General features: G+C 39.3%; 1 protein-coding gene and 1 non-coding gene across 5 annotated transcripts in view; both read left to right on the top strand.

The window, feature by feature from the left end:
• Positions 1-18,149, top strand: part of SNX1 (sorting nexin 1) — a 36,920-nt gene that overhangs the window by 5,599 nt on the left and 13,172 nt on the right. For all 4 annotated transcript variants that reach the window (XR_011568829.1, XM_070797419.1, XM_070797418.1 and 1 more), the window contains exons 2-4: positions 10,397-10,508; positions 14,601-14,728; positions 15,262-15,328. Coding sequence is in view for 3 of the 4 variants with exons in the window: in XM_070797419.1 (XP_070653520.1) it covers positions 10,397-10,508; positions 14,601-14,728; positions 15,262-15,328 (307 nt within the window). In the remaining variant the exon portion in view is untranslated. The remainder of the gene's footprint in view (positions 1-10,396; positions 10,509-14,600; positions 14,729-15,261; positions 15,329-18,149) is intronic.
• Positions 270-376, top strand: LOC139185540 (U6 spliceosomal RNA). Its single transcript, XR_011569112.1, has one exon. It is a non-coding gene; the product is annotated as a U6 spliceosomal RNA (small nuclear RNA).

Below are 18,149 nucleotides of genomic sequence, written 5' to 3'. Positions count from 1 at the left end.
TGTATCTTAAAATCATTGAAAAATAAAGTTATAAAGTGGGCCTGAAGGCTGATTTAAATCCAGACTCTGTTACTTGCTGGCTTAACCTTGCACAGGATACTTACTTTGTATAGTTTTCTCATGTGTAAAACGTGAATAGTCAAGAGTATTTATGTCCACTATTATTGGGAGGATTAAATTAGAATACCTGTAAAACACATAGAACAGTTGAGCATTTTGTAAACTGGAATTACTTGAAGAATTAAAAAACCCACAAAATCTAATAATGGGTGCTCACTTCGGCAGCACATATACTAAAATTGGAATGATACAGAGAAGATTAGCATGGCCCCTGCGCATGGATGACACGCAAATTCGTGAAGCGTTCCATATTTTTATTTGGCAAAACCAATACAATATTGTAAAGTTTAAAAATAAAATAAAATTTAAAAAATAAATAAAATAAATAAATAAATAAATTGCAAAATCAGGATTGCAAACATTAAAAAAAAAAATCTAATAATGGAGTAGAAAAGTTAATCCTAAAAATGATTAGTATCAATCAAACTAGTAGTAAGATTGATTTGATTAAAAGCCCTCAAAGTAGGCATATAATGACTTCAGTGGCATCTTACTGATTTATCTTCATACTGTGTTTTGTTGCATGTTGGAGGCAAAGAAAGGAGCACTGAAGAACTGAGGAGCTGAGGCATGTAAATTTTAAAACTCATTGATGGTATGCATGTGATTTCCTGGACATTGATGTAACAGCTGCTGCTGTTAATCATCCCATCTGCTCTCTTTTAGAGCCCAAGAGGCTTTGCTAATTCAGTAATAAAAATATGATTTGATTTATAACTGAAGGAGCTGCCCATGATGTGCATTTTAGGATATACAAACCAGTTATTTGAATGGGAGGTGTACAAGCTTAATCACTCAGTCATCTTTGGGACCCTTTGGACTGTAGCCTGCCAGGCTCCTCTGTCCGTGGGATTTTTTGGCGAATACTGGAGTGGGTATCTATTTCGTCCTCCGGGGGATAGTTCCAACCAAGGGATGGAACTCGAGTCTCCTGTGTCTCCTGCATTGCAGGAAGATTCTTTACCCACTGAGCCATCTGGGAAGCCCCCAGACTGGAGTTAAAAGAATTATTAAAACAAATCTGAAATCATTGTCTTAAACCTGAAAACCAGCTTGGGGAAGGTCTGATTCTTAAGAATACTTAAGGCCTTACCTTCTTTATGCCTCTTACTTTGTGGTCTTAGGAATTAAATGGTCTAAAATTCTAAATATGTTACCTGAGTCTTTGGACCTGAATCTAGATATGTATTGATTTAGTTAAAACTTTCTTAGTTTTAGAAAAGGGTTAATTTTTCCTTTAGTAAAAGGAGAGACTAAATTGGAGCCACTCTTTGGGTCTCCTAACTCTTAAAATTATTATGTTGAAAAGACTAAATGATATACATATTTTTACATCTCATTTGACCTCACTGGTCTTATTTGCATACGGCATCTGGTCCCATCACTTCATGGGAAATAGATGGGGAAACAGTGGAAACAGTGTCCGACTTTATTTTGGGGGGCTCCAAAATCACTGCAGATGGTGATTGAAGCCATGAAATTAAAAGACACTTACTCCTTGGAAGGAAAGTTATGACCAACCTAGATAGCATTATTGAAAAGCAGAGACATTACTTTGCCAACAAAGGTCCATCTAGTCAAGGCTATGGTTTTTCCAGTGGTCATGTATGGATGTGAGAGTTGGACTGTGAAGAAAGCTGAGGGCCGAAGAATTGATGCTTTTGAAGTGTGGAGTTGGAGAAGACTCTTGAGAGTCCCTTGGACTGCAAGGAGATCCAACCAGTCCATCCTAAAAGAGATCAGTCCTGAGTGTTCATTGGAAAATACTTTGGCCACCTGATGCGAAAAGTTGACTCATTTGAAAAGACCCTGATGCTGGGAGGGATTGGGGGCAGGAGGAGAAGGGGATGACAGAGGATAAGATGGCTGGATGGCATCACCAACTTGATGGACATGAGTTTGAGTGAACTCCGGGAGTTGGTGATGGACAGGGAGGCCTGGCGTGCTGTGATTCATGGGGTCACAAAGAGTTGGACACTACTGAGCGACTGAACTAAACTGAAACCTGAATGATAAAATTGTTGATAATAAGTTCTTTATCTGCCCTTCCAGAAGTTCTGATATGCCCATCTCTTTTAAGCAATATGTCAGGATCACCATTAGACTTGCCCTCTGAATAAGAGAACTATGAACAGCCTTGCTCATATTAAGAAAATGGAGGAAAACAGAGTAATGATATCCTCCGTTCAAATTTTGGCAAATCTGGTGACTTCTTTGTTTGATGATTTATTACACCAGTTAGATTTTCCTCACCACTTTTACTCTTAAATTGAAACCCTCATAATTAGAGAAATGGCCAAAAAAAAAAAAGAAACAGGATAAAGACAAAATAGCAAGGGATTTGAAAAGTCATATCTTAAAAAAGATTGCTTTTGGCTAATCAAGACTTATTTACATATTCCCACTGGTGTTTAAGACTAAAGAACAATATCACTTGGCTTTTATTGGTAGTCAGAAGTCAAGGATAACAGCTAGCTTCTGATTGACAGTGTTTTATGGGCTGCAGAGAATTATATAAACCAAAGTTATATATTAACATTTAGACAAAAAAGGACATGGTGTTTTTAGAATCCAGTCCTACCTGTATGATCAATATACATGTATCCCTGGAGGGAATTGTGGTATAAAACACAACAAAAATTTATCATTGTGACCATTTTAAATTGTATACTTTAGCAGTGTTAAGTGTACTCACATTTGTGTGAAACAGATCCCCTGTAGTTCTGAAATTCTGTACCTGTTAAGTAACAACACCCCTTATCCCTCTCCCCTTAGCCCCTGGTAACCCCATTCTCCTTTCTGTTTCTATGAATTTGACTGATTTAGATAACCTCATATAATTAGAATCATGCAGTATTTGTCTTTTTGTGACTGGTTTATTTCACTTAGCACAGTATCCTCAGGATTCATCCATATTGTAACATGTATCGTAATTTCCTTCCTTTTTTAAGGCTGAATAATATTCCATCAAATGTGTTTACCACATTTTTGTTTATCCAAACATCCCCCAGTGACATGTGGGTTGCTTCTACCTTTTGGCTCTTGTGAGTAGTGCTGCTGTGGGTATGCAGATATCTCTTTGAGACCCTGCTTTCAGCTCTTTCAGATACATGTACTCAGAAGTGGGTTTGTTGGATCATAAAGTAGTTCTATTTTTAAGCTTTTGAGGAACCTCCATACTGTTTTCCATGGCAGTGCACCATTTTACAATCTTAGCTCTTTTTTAAAACCAGATTATTTCCTTTAGAGTATTTACAGGATAACTTTCTTAGATCTGGATGTACTTTGGTAAATTCATTAAAAGCCCTAAGGAAATTGATAGTATGGCTGGCAATATTTTAATTCTTTGTTCGCAAAATATATGATGGCTATTCCCAAAGGTGTAACATGTCCTGAGTAAGTTTCTTGATGCTGTCTCTTCTCTGTTCCTAATCAGACTTCTGAAAATTAATCTATACAATAGTATATTTTAAAACAGATTTATTGCTTTGTTGCTTTAGCTAATGGTATAGTCATTTATGACTAATATTAGTAAGCAGTCATGGGTAAGTGTCCATCTAGTGTGTGGTATTTTCTATAAGCATGTTGTCTCAAACACTTATTTTTGGAACTGACATCACATCAGGTGGTCAGATCTGATCAAAAGATCAGAAGTCGAAATGACACATTTTCCACACAGGTCTGATACAGATGCTCTTGGAAGATCAGTAACTGGTATTATGGCTGAAGATTCATTTTAATGCTCAGCTCAAATTGTAAACTTCTAATAAGTTTAGATTTTTCTGAAGTACATAGACTCATTGGTTTCGATCATAGACTAGTACTAGCAGGTAGCTTTCAAGATTATGGAGGAGAAGCTAACAAAAGTAGTTATAAAGCACTTTTGGAGGAAAGAGCATGAGAGAAGACTTTTGAAAATGATAAGAACCCAGGATGGCAGAGGGTGAGATGGTTGGATGACATCACCAACTCCATGAACAGGAGTCTGAGCAAGCTCTGGGAGTTGGTGATGGACAGGGAAGCCTGGCGTGCTGCAGTTCATGGGGTTGCAAAGAGTTGGACAGGGCTGATCGACTGAACTGAGTAAGAACCCAACTTAAAATTTATTTAAAATTAGAGTTTGCGGCTTAAGCAAGAAGCAACAAGGTTGCAATCTGATTTCTAGTTTCTGTAGGGAGTTGCTTCCCCTTTGCTTATTCAGATATCAAGGTAGTTCTAGTGTCTTGGCCTCTTGCTGTTTGGTTGGCAGGGGAGAGAGGAAAAAGAGCGCTCTAATTTCTCTCCTTTGATCGTCAAAGCTTCTTAGCCCTCTTTAGTAATTGCTGGCATAAGTAAATCATGAGTTGTTTATAGTTACTAGAGCAAGTAGCCATAAGTATCTCATTTCTGGGAAAAGCCTGTTGCTCAACTTTTTCTGGCTTATTCTTTTGCTTAGTCAAATGGACATCTGGGGCTTCATTTCGCTTTCAGAGCAGATTTGAACTGGATTCGTTTTGCTTTTTCAGTTTAGAAGCTAATGTACCATTAGTACTCTGATCCTTCTCCAATTTTGGACCCTTCTAAACTTAGAAGGGTCCAAATATTAGTTTGAGATACCAAAAATTTGGTATGGAAATTACACCAGAGGATTCAGTAGAATATCTGTAGCTACATTTTGTTATCTCATGGATAACCTTTCACTTTGAGGTCTCCGCTGCGCTTGTTCATAGTTTTCCTTAACTAGCTCAGTACTCAGCCTCAGACTTAGTTACCCTTCTGGTTCCCCTTTTACATTTTCATTAGTCTTAGAGGAAGTAACTCAGAATTTCTTTATCTTTTGTATGTCATGGACTCATCAGCAGTCAAGGAAGCCTATGGACCCATCTCAGAATAATGTTTTTAAACATATAAAATACGTAATATTACACAGGAAACCAGTTATACTGAAATCTAATTATCAAACATTAAAACAATTTTATATTAGTGACATATGCTTTTTTAAAGTGCTTTAATTAATATCTAGAAAGTGAAAGTGAAGTCGCTCAGTTGTGTCCGACTCTATGCGACCCCATGGACTGTAGCCTATCAGGCTCTTCCGTCCATGGGATTTTCCAGGCAAGAGTGCTGGAGTGGATTGCCATTTCCTTCTCCAGGGGATCTTCCCCACCCAGGGATTGAACCCGGGTCTCCCGCATCGCAGGTAGATGCTTTACTATCTGAGCCACCAGGGAAGCCCCATTAATATCTAGGGATAGGTCTAGTAACCATGATTTTTAAATGAAATTTTGAGGTCTGTAACTATAAGATCATATAAAAATACCTAATTTCTGTTAGTTATGCTCAGGTACTGCTATTACTCATAATTTGTTGCCTATCTTTATAATTAAAGAAAATGCTGAATTTCAGTTAGAGGTTAAGGAAAAATAAATTGTAATTTTATTCTCATTTTAATTCATAGACCCCCTCCTGAATTGTGTGACTCAGGGACCCCAGATAAGATTCCCTACTTTAATTCCTTAAATTATGAGGTGGGGGTAATACTGTGAAATCATTTGGGTTAGTTGGATATTCACCCAGTTTGTAAAATAAGATGCATCAAATCCAGTGGACACTAAATGTCCATTCTCCTAAGCATAGGCACTTTTAGTGTATCTGTGCCATTTTTGAAATGTGGTGTGGAAAGGAGTTGCTACTTGTGGTAGGAATCATGACTGCCTCCTCCCCAACATGCCTACTCCTAGTCTCAGAACCTGTGAATATTTTATATTACCAAGTAATTAGGGTTGCTAGTAAGCTGATCTTGTGCTTGGTCACTTCAGTCATGTCTGACTCTTTGGGACTCTGTGGACTATAGCTTGCCAGGTTTCTGTGTCCGTGGCATTCTCCAGGCAAGAATACTGGAGTGGATTGCCATGCTCTCCAGGGGATCTTCCCAACCCAGGAAGCCCTGGCTGACATTAAGGGAAATTATCTCAGATTATCTGAGTAAACCCAGTGCAACAATAAGGATTCTTTAAAAATGGCAGAGACAGAGAGCGACTGCCTTCAGGCGAAAGGCACAGAGAACTGTAGCATTTTTGCCTTTGGAAATGGAGGGAGCAGCCATCAACCCAGGAATATAGGCAGCTTCTAGAAGCTGGAAAGAGCGAGGAGACATATTCTCCCCTCAAACCTCCAGAAAGGAATGCAGACCTAATGATACCTTGATTTTAGCCCAGTGAGACCTGTATTGACTTCCACTGATGCTGCTGCTGCTGCTGCTGCTAAGTCGCTTCAGTCATGTCCGACTCTGTGCGACCCCACAGACGGCAGCCCACCAGGCTCCCCCGTCCCTGGGATTCTCCAGGCAAGAACACTGGAGTGGGTTGCCATTTCCTTCTCCAATGCAGGCAAGTGAAAAGTGAAAGGGAAGTCGCTCAGTCGTGTCTGACTCGTAGCGACCCCATGGACTGCAGCCCACCAGGCTCCTCCATCCGTGGGATTTTCCAGGCAAGAGTACTGGAGTGGGGTGCCATTGCCTTCTACGATTGACTTCCACAGACTAGAATAAATTTGCATTGTTTTATCTGTTCAATGTGCAGTAACTTGTCACAGCCATGATAGAAAACTAATATACTGCCTCCACTTAGCTCATTTCTCCCCAGAAGTACATGTGGCAAAAGGAACAGTATCTCATGATTCCAGGGTAATTTTTAAAGACTTCATGGCTGCCGTAGTTTCTGAGGTTGACTTATTCCTAGCTGTCCTTGTCACACCATTCTGTAGCTCCATTTTGCCTTAACTAGATTATCCTAATTTTTCCGTTGGAAAGTGAATATATACCCTTGTTCTCCAGAAATGTTGTTACCAGAATTTTATTATATGGATTCATCCTCTAAATGCTATTGAGAATTTCAGCTATATGATCCTTCTGCAGTCCCTGGAATGTAAAGCAGCAGTTCTTCCTGGAGCAAAGAGCAGTTGAGCAACATGAGGAAGAATTACAACTAGTTAACCTGTACAGAAGAGACCTGGAATCACAGCAGTACTTGGCAGGACTGAATGACTGTGTCAGCTCTGAGGGACAGGAAGCCCACATCTGTCCTTCCCTGAACTAACAAATTGTATTAGTAGCCTGAGCCTCATGGTTTGAAGCTGGTAATTGGCAAGGAATACCTGTTTGCTCTTAACAGAAGTGCTATCTTGCTGGCAGATGTTTCTCGGGCCTCTCTGAGAATTAGGATTAGGCTGTCTTGTAATTATAAACAGAAGCACTTGAACTTTTTTAAATAGACTTATCAATAGAACCACCTGTCGGAGTTAACAGCCAAAGAGAGTCAGCAACCATTGAATATTCTAAACTAAGATTCTGTCACTAAAAGAAAGAAGGCTTCCTTTATTAAGAAAAAGGGGAGTGGGCAGGGGAAGTAGGCAGGTCCATTCTTTGGCTTTATTAACTACATCATAAGCAAACTATATTCATCACAGAAAATAGTCTTATCTCTTGCCTAGAAATTTAACCCCCTTCAAACAGAGTTTTGTGACTTATTGACTATTAAGAGATTTTTAAAATATGGATTATAAAGCAAGCCTTATTTTTAGTATTGATTTTGCCACTCTGTAATCAGTGTGCCTTTGCCCCACAAAATGAGTCTGTGAATCTGTTTCTGTTTTGTAAATAAGTTCAAATGTATCATATTTTTAGATTCCACATATAAGTGATATTATGTTTGTCTTTATCTGTCTTACCTCACTTAGTATGAAGATCTGTAAGTCCATCCAATATGGTCAAGTATGCATTGTATATATTTACCACATCTTGTCTACCCATTTACTTGTTGATGGACATTTAGGTTTCTTCCATGTCTTGGCTATTGTATATAGTGCTGCTATGAACATTGGGGGGAGGGTATATTTTCAAATTAGAGTTTTCTTTGGGTTTATGCCCAGGAGTGGGATTGCTGGACTGTATGGCAAATCTATTTTTAGTTTTTCTAGCAATCTGTTTACTGTTCTCCATAGTTGCTGCATCGATTTACATTCCCACCAACAATGTAGGAGGGTTCTGTTTTCTCTACACCCACTCCAGATTTGTTCTTTGTAGACTTTTTCATAATGGCCATTGTGACCAGTGTGAGGCAATATCTCATAGTTTTGATTCACATTTTTCTAACAATTAGTGATGTTGAGCACCTTTTCGTGTGCTTGTTGGCAATCTGCATGTCTTTTTAGATCTTCTACCCATTCTTTGAGTTTCTTTTAAAAAAAATTTTTTTTTTTTAAAAATTTTTGGCTACATCAAGTCTTAGCTGCAGTGATCAGGTTTCTCTCTAGTTGTGGCAGGCTGACTCAGTTGCCCTGCTGCATGTGGGATCTTGGTTCCCCAGCCAGGGATCGAACCCACATCCCCTGCCCTGGAAGGCGGACTCTTAACCACTGGACCACCAGGGAAGTCCTGGGTTGCTTGTTTTTTGTTGTTGTTATTGAGTTGTATGAGCTATTTATATATTTTAGAAATTATGCCCTTGTTGGTCTAATCATTTGCAAATATTTTCTCCCAGACAGCTGTTCTACCATTGCTCCAGAAAATGTTCTTAATCTTTAAACTTCCAAGTTTAGATGGTAAATCAGAAATGTAAAGCTGATTTTATTCGTCTCCATGTCACAAGAATGGGTTCTTCTAGGTGTTGTTTAAAAGGGGTAAAGTCTAACCAGTGCTTTTCCTCTTGCTTTAGTCTCTCTGGTGAGCTACTAGTAAATTATATTGACGTACATATATTCTTAATGTATCTTGAGGTTTCATCTCTTCTAGATCTCCATCTCAAGGCAACTGGTATTAGTGGGAACTGAATTAAGAGAAGTCAGATGGGTTTTCATGAGATTCCCTTTACCAGAGCGTGTATCGGACGGAAATGTGTATGTAAGAAAGCGGTTGGCAACATAAGAGGCAGAAAGGAAGTGTGGGGTTTGGTTTTGGTTGTTGTCTGTCTCTCTGCAGTGATTTTTTTGGTTGTCTTTTTAAGATTGTGGAAGCAGCTAGAAGACAGAATCAGTGTCTCTAACAACATTGGTAACATTTAAGCATATACAACTAAAAGCTCATTAAATTTTATTACCGTAAACAATTTCAGTAGAAACCTTGTTTGCTAGTATCAGTCTATGTATTGGTTACAGTTTCTTCCCCTGAGGGTGGCACTGATACTGGGATAGAGCTGTTGGCATGGCAAATTCAGAGCACCCAGTAAGTCTGTCATTTCACTTCATCTGGTCAGAAAGGGCCTGTTTCCAAGGAACAAACACCCTCAGATTTGTTAAGGAAGTATTTCATAAAAGATCCCTTGAGTCAGGTCTTTTAACTGATTTGGCCTTGGGGTCTGACTTCAAAACTTTCTAGTATGACACCATGGCTTTTGAAGCCAGATTCCCAGCTTTTTGTTCATTTTCTACACAATCCAGCTTTGTTCACTCTGGTACCGGTCTGGGGCCTCACCCCACCCTTGTTTGTAGCTGCTCACTGAGCTTTTGATAAAAGCCATGGACTGACTGTATTTTCACCATATGCCCATTGGCTAAGCATGGCTGGTTTTTCCTCTGCTAGCCTAACACGAGTCTGGTTGAAAATTGTTTCTCTGTAAGTTAAGGGTGAAAAGATGAGTTATATTTACAAATAACATTAGACGTAAAATGTTACACCTTCTTTTGCCTGTGAGGAGGGTTGGTAATGTCCATACAATTGAGCATCAGTGAATGGTTTAGCTAAGGCCACAAAGTAAGTCAGGATCAGAGCTTGAATTCTGGACCTTAGTGTGATATGCTGGACACTAGAATGTGCCCCATCAGCATTTGAAAGAGTAAAGGTCATCAACTAAGGTTCTTCTGAAAATAATCTATGTATACACATACCCACATTGGCATCATGTGCCTTGGGGTAAGGCAGTTCAGCAGGGTTATAGTGTTAGAAATTAATACTAAAATGTATGAGTTTATTTTAGCTGTGATCACTCAGGCCAGTTACATTACTAGTAACCATCTGTTGCTTATTGAACTAGCTGACTAGTGATCCTGTCTTCCCCTAAAAACCTGGCGGAACCACTGAGGGATACATCAAAAGTCACTTTCTAGGTTTGTTTGTTTGGGGGATTTTTGGGGGTTTTTTGCCCATGGTGAAGAGCTTGCAGGATTTTAGTTCACTAGTCAGGGGTCGAACCCATGTCCCCTGCAGTAGAAGCACGAAGTCTCAACCAGTGGACCACCAGGGAGGTCCTCTAGGTTTGTTTTTAATGGTACTGTTTTATTCAAAGTATTTCTTTGTTTTCAGAGTAAGCCCCAGTCTCCAAAGAGAATTGCTTCCCTTCTTCCCATCAACAGTGGCTCCAAAGAAAATGGGATTCATGAGGAACAAGATCAAGAGCCACAGGATCTCTTTGCAGGCAAGTATAGACTCAAAACTTAGCTGGGAATCTTCTAACTTGCTGAATTAAAGTAAAAAGTTGTGTCTATATGAGGAAGACTCTTTGTAAGATGCTATTGTGGAGGATTCCAAAGGCAGTACCTGTCATCAAGATACTTACAGGTTTAGTGAGTAAAACATAAATATACAGTTACTTAATTGAGTGATGCAAACTTAGAGGGGTCTGAGAGGAGACGAATGCAGTGGTTTCAGACTTTTATGACAAAGATTGATAGTAAGAAATACACTTTCTGTCATAATTCAAAATATTTATATACTTATATAAAATGAAATCCAAAGTTTTCATGCATGACTTGCCCTTACTATTTTCCATATAATCTGAAATTTTCAATTGTTTCTCTTTTTTTAAAATGCTGTTTGCAACCCACTAAATAGCTATCACAATTCCCCAGTGAACGACAAGCTGCAGTTTGAAAAACACTAGGACTGGGTTTCTCAGTCTTGGTACTCTTAGCATTTTGGGCCCAATAACTTTTGTTGAGAGGGACTGCCCTGTTCTCAACAAGGTATGGTCATCCCCCACCAACCCACCCCACTCAAAGACATTCAAAGACATTTGGCAATAATTGGAGATGTTTTTGTTTGTCACACCTGGGAGTGCTGCTGGTTTCTGCTGGGTAGAGGCTGTGGATGCTTCTAAACACCCTACAGTACACAGACAGCTGTTCAGCAAAAGAATTATCCAGCCCAAAATGTCAGTAGTGCCCTCAGTAATAAGCTCTGGTCTACAATGATCTTGTAAGACTTTTTGAAAGAAGCAGGGTTTATGTCAGAAAAAAAGAGAGCGTGCAGATGTTTGGGCAGGGAGAATCGATAATATGGTGTGTTTAAGGGACAGTAAACTCAGCGGGCCAAAAGCAGGGGCTTCTTAGAGATACCGTGGAAGATAAGTCTGGAAATGTTCAGGAGGATTTTAGACAACAATAATAGTTAGAATTTGAATTTTCACCCTAGTGTCAGTTCAGAGTCATTGGTTTAATTGAGTTTTGAGTAAGGAAAGTGAAATGGGCGAGTGGTGAAAGACTGACCTGGTAGACTTTTTACATAAAACGGATTGTGATGGACAAAGACTGGAGATGTCAGAAAGTGAAAGTGGCTCCTTGTCCAACTTTTTGCGACCCCATGGACTATACAGTCCATGGAATTCTCCAGGCCAGAATACTGGAGTGGGTAGCCTTTCCGTTTTCCAGGGGATCTTCCCAACCCAGGGATCGAACCCAGGTCTCCCACATTGCAGGGGGATTCTTTACCAGCTGAGCCGCAAGGGAAGCCTGGAGATGTCAGAAGGCATCTTAGAAATTAGTTCAAGGATGAAATGATAAAGGTAATAGAAATAGAAAAGGAAAAATGAAAACTTTTCAAGAAGTGAAATCAACAAAATCTGGTATTGGTGATAAGATGTAACGAGTGAACAAAAATGAAGATTAAAGACAAAGTCAAAAATTTCAAGCCCAAGGATTGGGAAGAAGATGGTACCATTTTGAGAACTACATTCTGCAGAAGAAAGTATCTTTGAGTTGGAGAGTGGGGAGTGTGAGTTTGGGTTTTAGATTTTTAAAGTTTTAAATGCAAAGGGAAATGCTCAGGAGGTGATTTGAACTATAGTAGTCTCCCTGGGCAAAGGAGTAAGAACTGGACATATGGAAATCAGTTTCCTAGAGGTGGTGATTAAAGCTGCCATGTAAATGAGACCCTCAAAGGAGAGAATGACAAAGGAAAGGAAGAGATGAGAGGGCGGAGTACGATAAGGTCTTGGGAGGACTCTCACATTTGAAGTCATTGGAAAATTAAGACGTGAGAAGAGTTTAGAAGAAAAAATATAAAGATTTCAAAGATTTTGCATTGCTTTCCTCTCTGAAACTTAAGTGCCTGCTATTTATTCTGCTAATGTTTATATTTTAGATAAAATTTCTGGAGAAGAAATGGAAATAATAACCTAGTTATGGCACATTGCACAGGAGGTTTTTTTATCTTTGGGAACTTAACATTTATATGATTTGCCCTTTAAGGAGACCTGAAATCTTAGTGTTGACTGACTTACTCCCATGGTTGGGTTTTATATACACAACCATGTAGAAGATCTTTATTAGAGACATATTTATTTCTAATGAGGGTTCTGATTTACTTCATTCTCAGCTGTTTTCATAAGTGGCCAGTGCCTGCCTTCACTACTAAGAAAGGAACATAAGATATCTATGGAAAGGAATGCTTGCAGTGATACATTTAGTTTAGGATTCAAGTAGTTTCTCAGATGTAGAAATTTAAATAAAATACTCTTGTTATTTTCCACTTGATTAGTGGTGATCAGAATCTCTATGGTGGAATCCAATGGCTTTTCTATTACTCTTACCTAGAGAAGGCAATGGCACCCCACTCCAGTACTCTTGTCTGGAAAATCCCATGGATGGAGGAGCCTGGTGGGCTGCAGTCCATGGGGTCGCTAAGAGTCAGGCACGACTGAGCAACTTCCCTTTCACTTTTCACTTTTATGCGTTGGAGAAGGAAATGGCAACCCACTCCACTCTTGCCTGGAGAATCCCAGGGATTGCCTGGAGAATCCCAGGGACGGGGGAGCCTGGTGGGCTGCCGTCTACAGGATTGCACAGAGTCGGACACGACTGAAGCGACTTAGCAGCAGTAGCAGCAGCAGAGTCCAGAGAAAAGGGCGCACCAGTGGTTAGGACTCTGCCTTCACTACAAGGACCCAGGTGGTATTCTTGGACAGAGAACTAGGATCTCAGAAGTTGCACAGCCAAAAAAAAAAGAGAGAGAAAACCATTGTTGATAGGTGTTGTCACATGATTTTCAATTAAAAATTCGCACCTCAGGCTTCCCTGGTGGTCCAGTGGTTAAGAATCCGCCTTGCAATGCAGGGGACACCTGTTGGATGGGAAGATCCCACATGCCTCAGGGCAACTAAGTCCATGCACTGCAACTACTGAGCCTGTGCTCCTGGAGCCCTTGCTCTGCAGCAAGAAAAGCCACTGCAATGAGAAGCCCAGGCACCGCAACTAGAGAGTGGCCCCTCACTCTCTGCAACAGAGAAAGCCCATGTGGAGCAGCAATGACCCAGTGCAGTCAAAAATAAGTAAATAAAAACATTTTTTTAATGCACAGCTCTTCAAAAGTCTTTCAGTAGCATACTCTAATAAGCTTAAGGTTTTAAATGTTTAAATTTCCTGTTCCATTTTTCAGTCACATTTATTGGATTCATAACTTAATTATTTGTGAGGTGCCTGCATGATGTGACTATCTTAAACATACTTTAGCTGGTTTCTTACTTCAAAGATCCTGTCATCTTAACATGTTCATTTTGCATGAATTTTTGTATGTATGTTTGTCTTTTTCCTGATAAGTGAAAAAATCCTAATATAATTCCAACAGTTTGGCAACCTTGTTTATAGACCTGATTAACTTTTAATGATTATGACATTGATCTAGGACTTGGTTATGCCTTATAGAGCCCTCTCAAAGAAACTGCTTTCTTTAAATTCCCTAAGGCTAGAATTGGATACGTACTGACCAGGCCAAACCCAAATGGATATTTATAGTTTTCTTTATTAAAAAGAAAAAACATCTGAGCCGTTTAGGTTTTGAACTTCTAGCTCCATTGCTTCAAGTTGAGAGTGCGTTCTTATCACTGGTGTAAGTAATTTTAATGCCTAAAAATGGTACATAGTGCTCTTTTAAAAATCCCTTCTAGAACACTTAGGGAATGAGTTGTTCTGTTTTCCCAGATAGACAAAGGCACTTCTTAAGCATGTGTTTTTTTTGTTTTGTTTTTTAACAATTTTGATCAAAAGAAATTTTTAGATATTACAATGTCTTTTTAGTCCTCTTGGACAGTGTATATTAAACATAACTTAATCTTTGCAAGATGATCTAAAACTGTAATTGTGAGCAATTCATAAACTGTGGTAAAACAACAGTATCATCCTTAGATGTGGCAAATAGTGCTTTTCCCGTGTTACTGTGTTTATCTTAGGTCCATTTATTCTAGCTTACAGTTTTTCTGACTCTTCCTTCATTATAAAATATCAACTATTTTTAGATGCCACAGTGGAGCTATCCCTGGACAGCACACAAAATAATCAGAAGAAGGTGCCAGCCAAAACACTCATTTCTCTTCCTCCACAGGAGGCCACAAATTCTTCTAAGCCCCAGCCAAGCTATGAGGAGGTGAGAATTTGTGCTATTGGTCTTCTTTTGGATGTTTAGGACTGTGCTGCCAGTCTGAAGTTCAGTTGCTTGAGTTTATTTATAACTCTTGAAGAAGACCTTTGTGGTTAATGAACAGCCAGAATCCAGTAAAGGATTCTTTCCTGGGTAGAGTGTCTGTTATCCAGAGGATAGCACAGAGGCTTTCAATGATCACTAGTGATATTTAGTGTCCAAAGCTCCTATATTCAAGAGTATAGTCTCTCCCCATTCCCTCTTTAGCCTGAAAGAGGCAAGTCTTCCAAAACCTAGTAATTACTCATTATGATCAAAATAACGTTTTAAGAGAATAGATGTAATGAAGACCTTTGAGCAAGCACCAACTTAGAATTGTGGAAGTTGCTTCATTGAGATTGTTAGGAATGGACACAGCTGAAGACTGATGTGTAGAAGGATATATCCTGATATTATCTTGATGTAATACTAATACAGAGTAAAATGAATAGCCTTTTTGGGGGGTATCTTACTCTCATTGTTTGTTTTCTCTTTAAAAGCTAGAGGAAGAAGAACAGGAAGACCAATTTGATTTGACAGTCGGTATAACTGATCCTGAGAAGATAGGTGAGTGTACTTGGGACTCCTGTGATGTTCAGATGTGGCTGTGAAAAGCACAGTTAGCTGGTTTCTAAATGGTTACCTCCAGAGCTGAACCAGCTGTGTGAAGTACTTCATCATCATCTTTCCTATGAAACGATGCTCTTTGCTATGCTTCCAAGGCCAGAAACAGCATTTAAGCTGTTTATTTAGGTTTTTCTGGGCTTTAAGAAGAAAAATCAGAAAATTAAATACTATTGAATCCCTTTTTAAAAACCCCACTTTGCCTTCTCCCCGAATTGTGGAGACCATTTTATTCCCTCTTGAGATAAACTCCATGTAAGCACCCTAAAAACACATTTTAAAATTTGGAGATGCTGGATTTATTTTTCCCTTAAGACATTTGGATTTCTTGTTACATACCATTTATTATGTACTCTTGATATTCTAATAAGGTGAGGAAGTCTTCCACTCTCTGTCATAGGTAAAGATTAAAAAATGCAGGTTGAATTTTGGTCAAATGAAAATTAGATTTTCATAACTTTGGCTAGAACATGGATTTTTAGGATAGCCTTCCTGTGTCACAAGTTTGTGAGACCTTAGCAGAGAGCAACAGGCCTCAACTTTCCTTGTTCTAGGTGTGGTCTCTATGAGAAGAGGCTGCACAGAGCTTTTTCCTCCTATTAAGTAGGGGTGATGGTTAAGAGGAAAAAGGTGATTTCCAACCCTTTGTCTGTTCTGAACTAGGAATAAGAGTCTATAAAAATCTGATTAGACTTTGTGCCAAAATGGTTTGTTGTTAACTGTGGAGTTTTACTTTTCCTAGACTGGTGCACTGGTAGGATGTTCCTGAGCATCCTATACGGTTCCCTGGTCCAGCAGTAGAGGAAACTGAGAACCAATAAGTGAAATGTAGCTTTCCCGTCAGGTCACAACATATGGCCTTTGGTAGAACCTGGACCAAAACTTTGAATTACATGTTTAGAATTCTCTCTTACCTCTCTAATATTTATGAATATTCTATAAGTACATTGATTTTAGGCTAGTTATTAGCTGCTTTACATCCTTGGTAGAACAAAATAAATCATAAGTAAACACTGTTTACTTATGATTTATAACATTTTATAAGTCATGATGTTTGTACCAGGAGAGGGAAGGAATATGTTAGTTTCCTAGGACTTCTGTAATCAAGTATCACAAACAGTATAGCTTAAAACAACAGAAATGTATTCTCTCAGAGTTCTGGGGGCCAGAAAGTCTGAAATCATGATGTTCTTGAGGCCATGCTCCCTCTGAAGGCACCAGGAAAGGACTGTTCAATGCCTCTCCCCTAGCTTCTGGAGCCTCAGGCATTCCTTGGCCGGTAGCTACATCACTCCAGCTCTGCCTTCACTGTCACATGACATCCTCCCAGGGTGTCTTCACATCATCTTTGCTTTCTATGTGTCTGTCTCTGTGTCAGAATTTCCCTTTTTTAGGTGGCACCAGTCATACTGAATTAAGGCCCACCATACTGACGTCTTTCTCCCTTAGTTACTTTTATGCTGCTGCTGCTGCTGCTGCTAAGTCGCTTCAGTCGTGTCCGACTCTGTGCGACCCCGTAGACGGCGGCCCACCAGGCTCCCCTGTCCCTGGGATTCTCTAGGCAAGAACACTGGAGTGGGTTGCCATTTCCTTCTCCAATGCATGAAAGTGAAAAGTGAAAGTGAAGTCGTGTCCGACTCCTAGCGACCTCATGGACTGCAGCCCACCAGGCTCCTCCATCCATGGGATTTTCCAGGCAAAAGTACTGGAGTGGGGTGCCATTGCCTTCTCCGAGTTACTTCTATAAAGACCCTATTTTCAAATAAGGTCACACTCTGATGTACCAGGGGTTAGGACGTCAATATAATTTATTTAGGGGGACAGAGTTCAAACCATAACAATAATTTAAATGTCCCATGGATCAGATTTATTTAAACAGAAATCACTTTTGGTGATAAACCTTCATCCCCTTGCATCATCATGTAGATTCTTAGTCACATCACTGTCGAGAAACCAGCTACTTAAAGCATTTTCAGATTCATATTTCAAGATTCACATCGATCTTTATAACAACACCTTCTGTTTATGTGGGCTGTTTATTCAACATGCGCTTCTCATTCCCACAAACATTTAAGTAAATTAGAATCTCACTTCTGCCAGGATATTGCTTTTTAGAGACTTGGCAATTTGCATGTATTATTTTCAGCTTCCTGAAATTACTTAGGAAATTAACGTAAATTTAAAACTGCTGCATTTCTGGAACATTTCCATATCTCATGAGGTCTGGACAGGCAAGTATGTCTGTCTGCTCAAACACTGCCTCAATAAAGACAGCTGGTAAGCAGGCAGAGCGTCTGAAGACCTCACTTTGCTATTGTGTCTTACGTACATTTGCACTTAGTCTTCCCTAATTGCAGGCACTAAATTATGGAAATGACTTTTTGGACATTTGACCATAACTATCAAACTGTGAATAAAAGTCTGAATACGTTTTCTATAAAGTAAATTTAGAATTTTTTTTTTCCTTTTATCGGTGATAAACATCCTTAGTAGTATTAGGCAATACAGTTTAAATGGTTTAGAAGAGAACTAACAGTAGTAATCAATATAAAGTAATTTCTAAAACTTATATTTTGTTTTATATGTTGTTCTTTTGGCAGGGCTTGACTGGGTAAAGAACATAAGCCCTCTCTTCCTGTACAGTCTCCAACTTCTCTGTGTAATTTATAAAAGCAGTTACTCCTAGCCATCTCAGTCAGACCGAATTGTAATATGTGACCCTGCAAGGGTAGAACTTGCCCTCCTCCCAGGGCCATTTCAGAGG

This window comes from Bos indicus, chromosome 10 (genome assembly GCF_029378745.1).
Source record: "Bos indicus isolate NIAB-ARS_2022 breed Sahiwal x Tharparkar chromosome 10, NIAB-ARS_B.indTharparkar_mat_pri_1.0, whole genome shotgun sequence".
In the NCBI taxonomy this organism is placed as follows: domain Eukaryota; kingdom Metazoa; phylum Chordata; class Mammalia; order Artiodactyla; family Bovidae; genus Bos; species Bos indicus.
The sequence above is the reverse complement of the archived record's forward strand: the minus strand, read 5'-3'. Positions and strand labels throughout refer to the sequence as shown.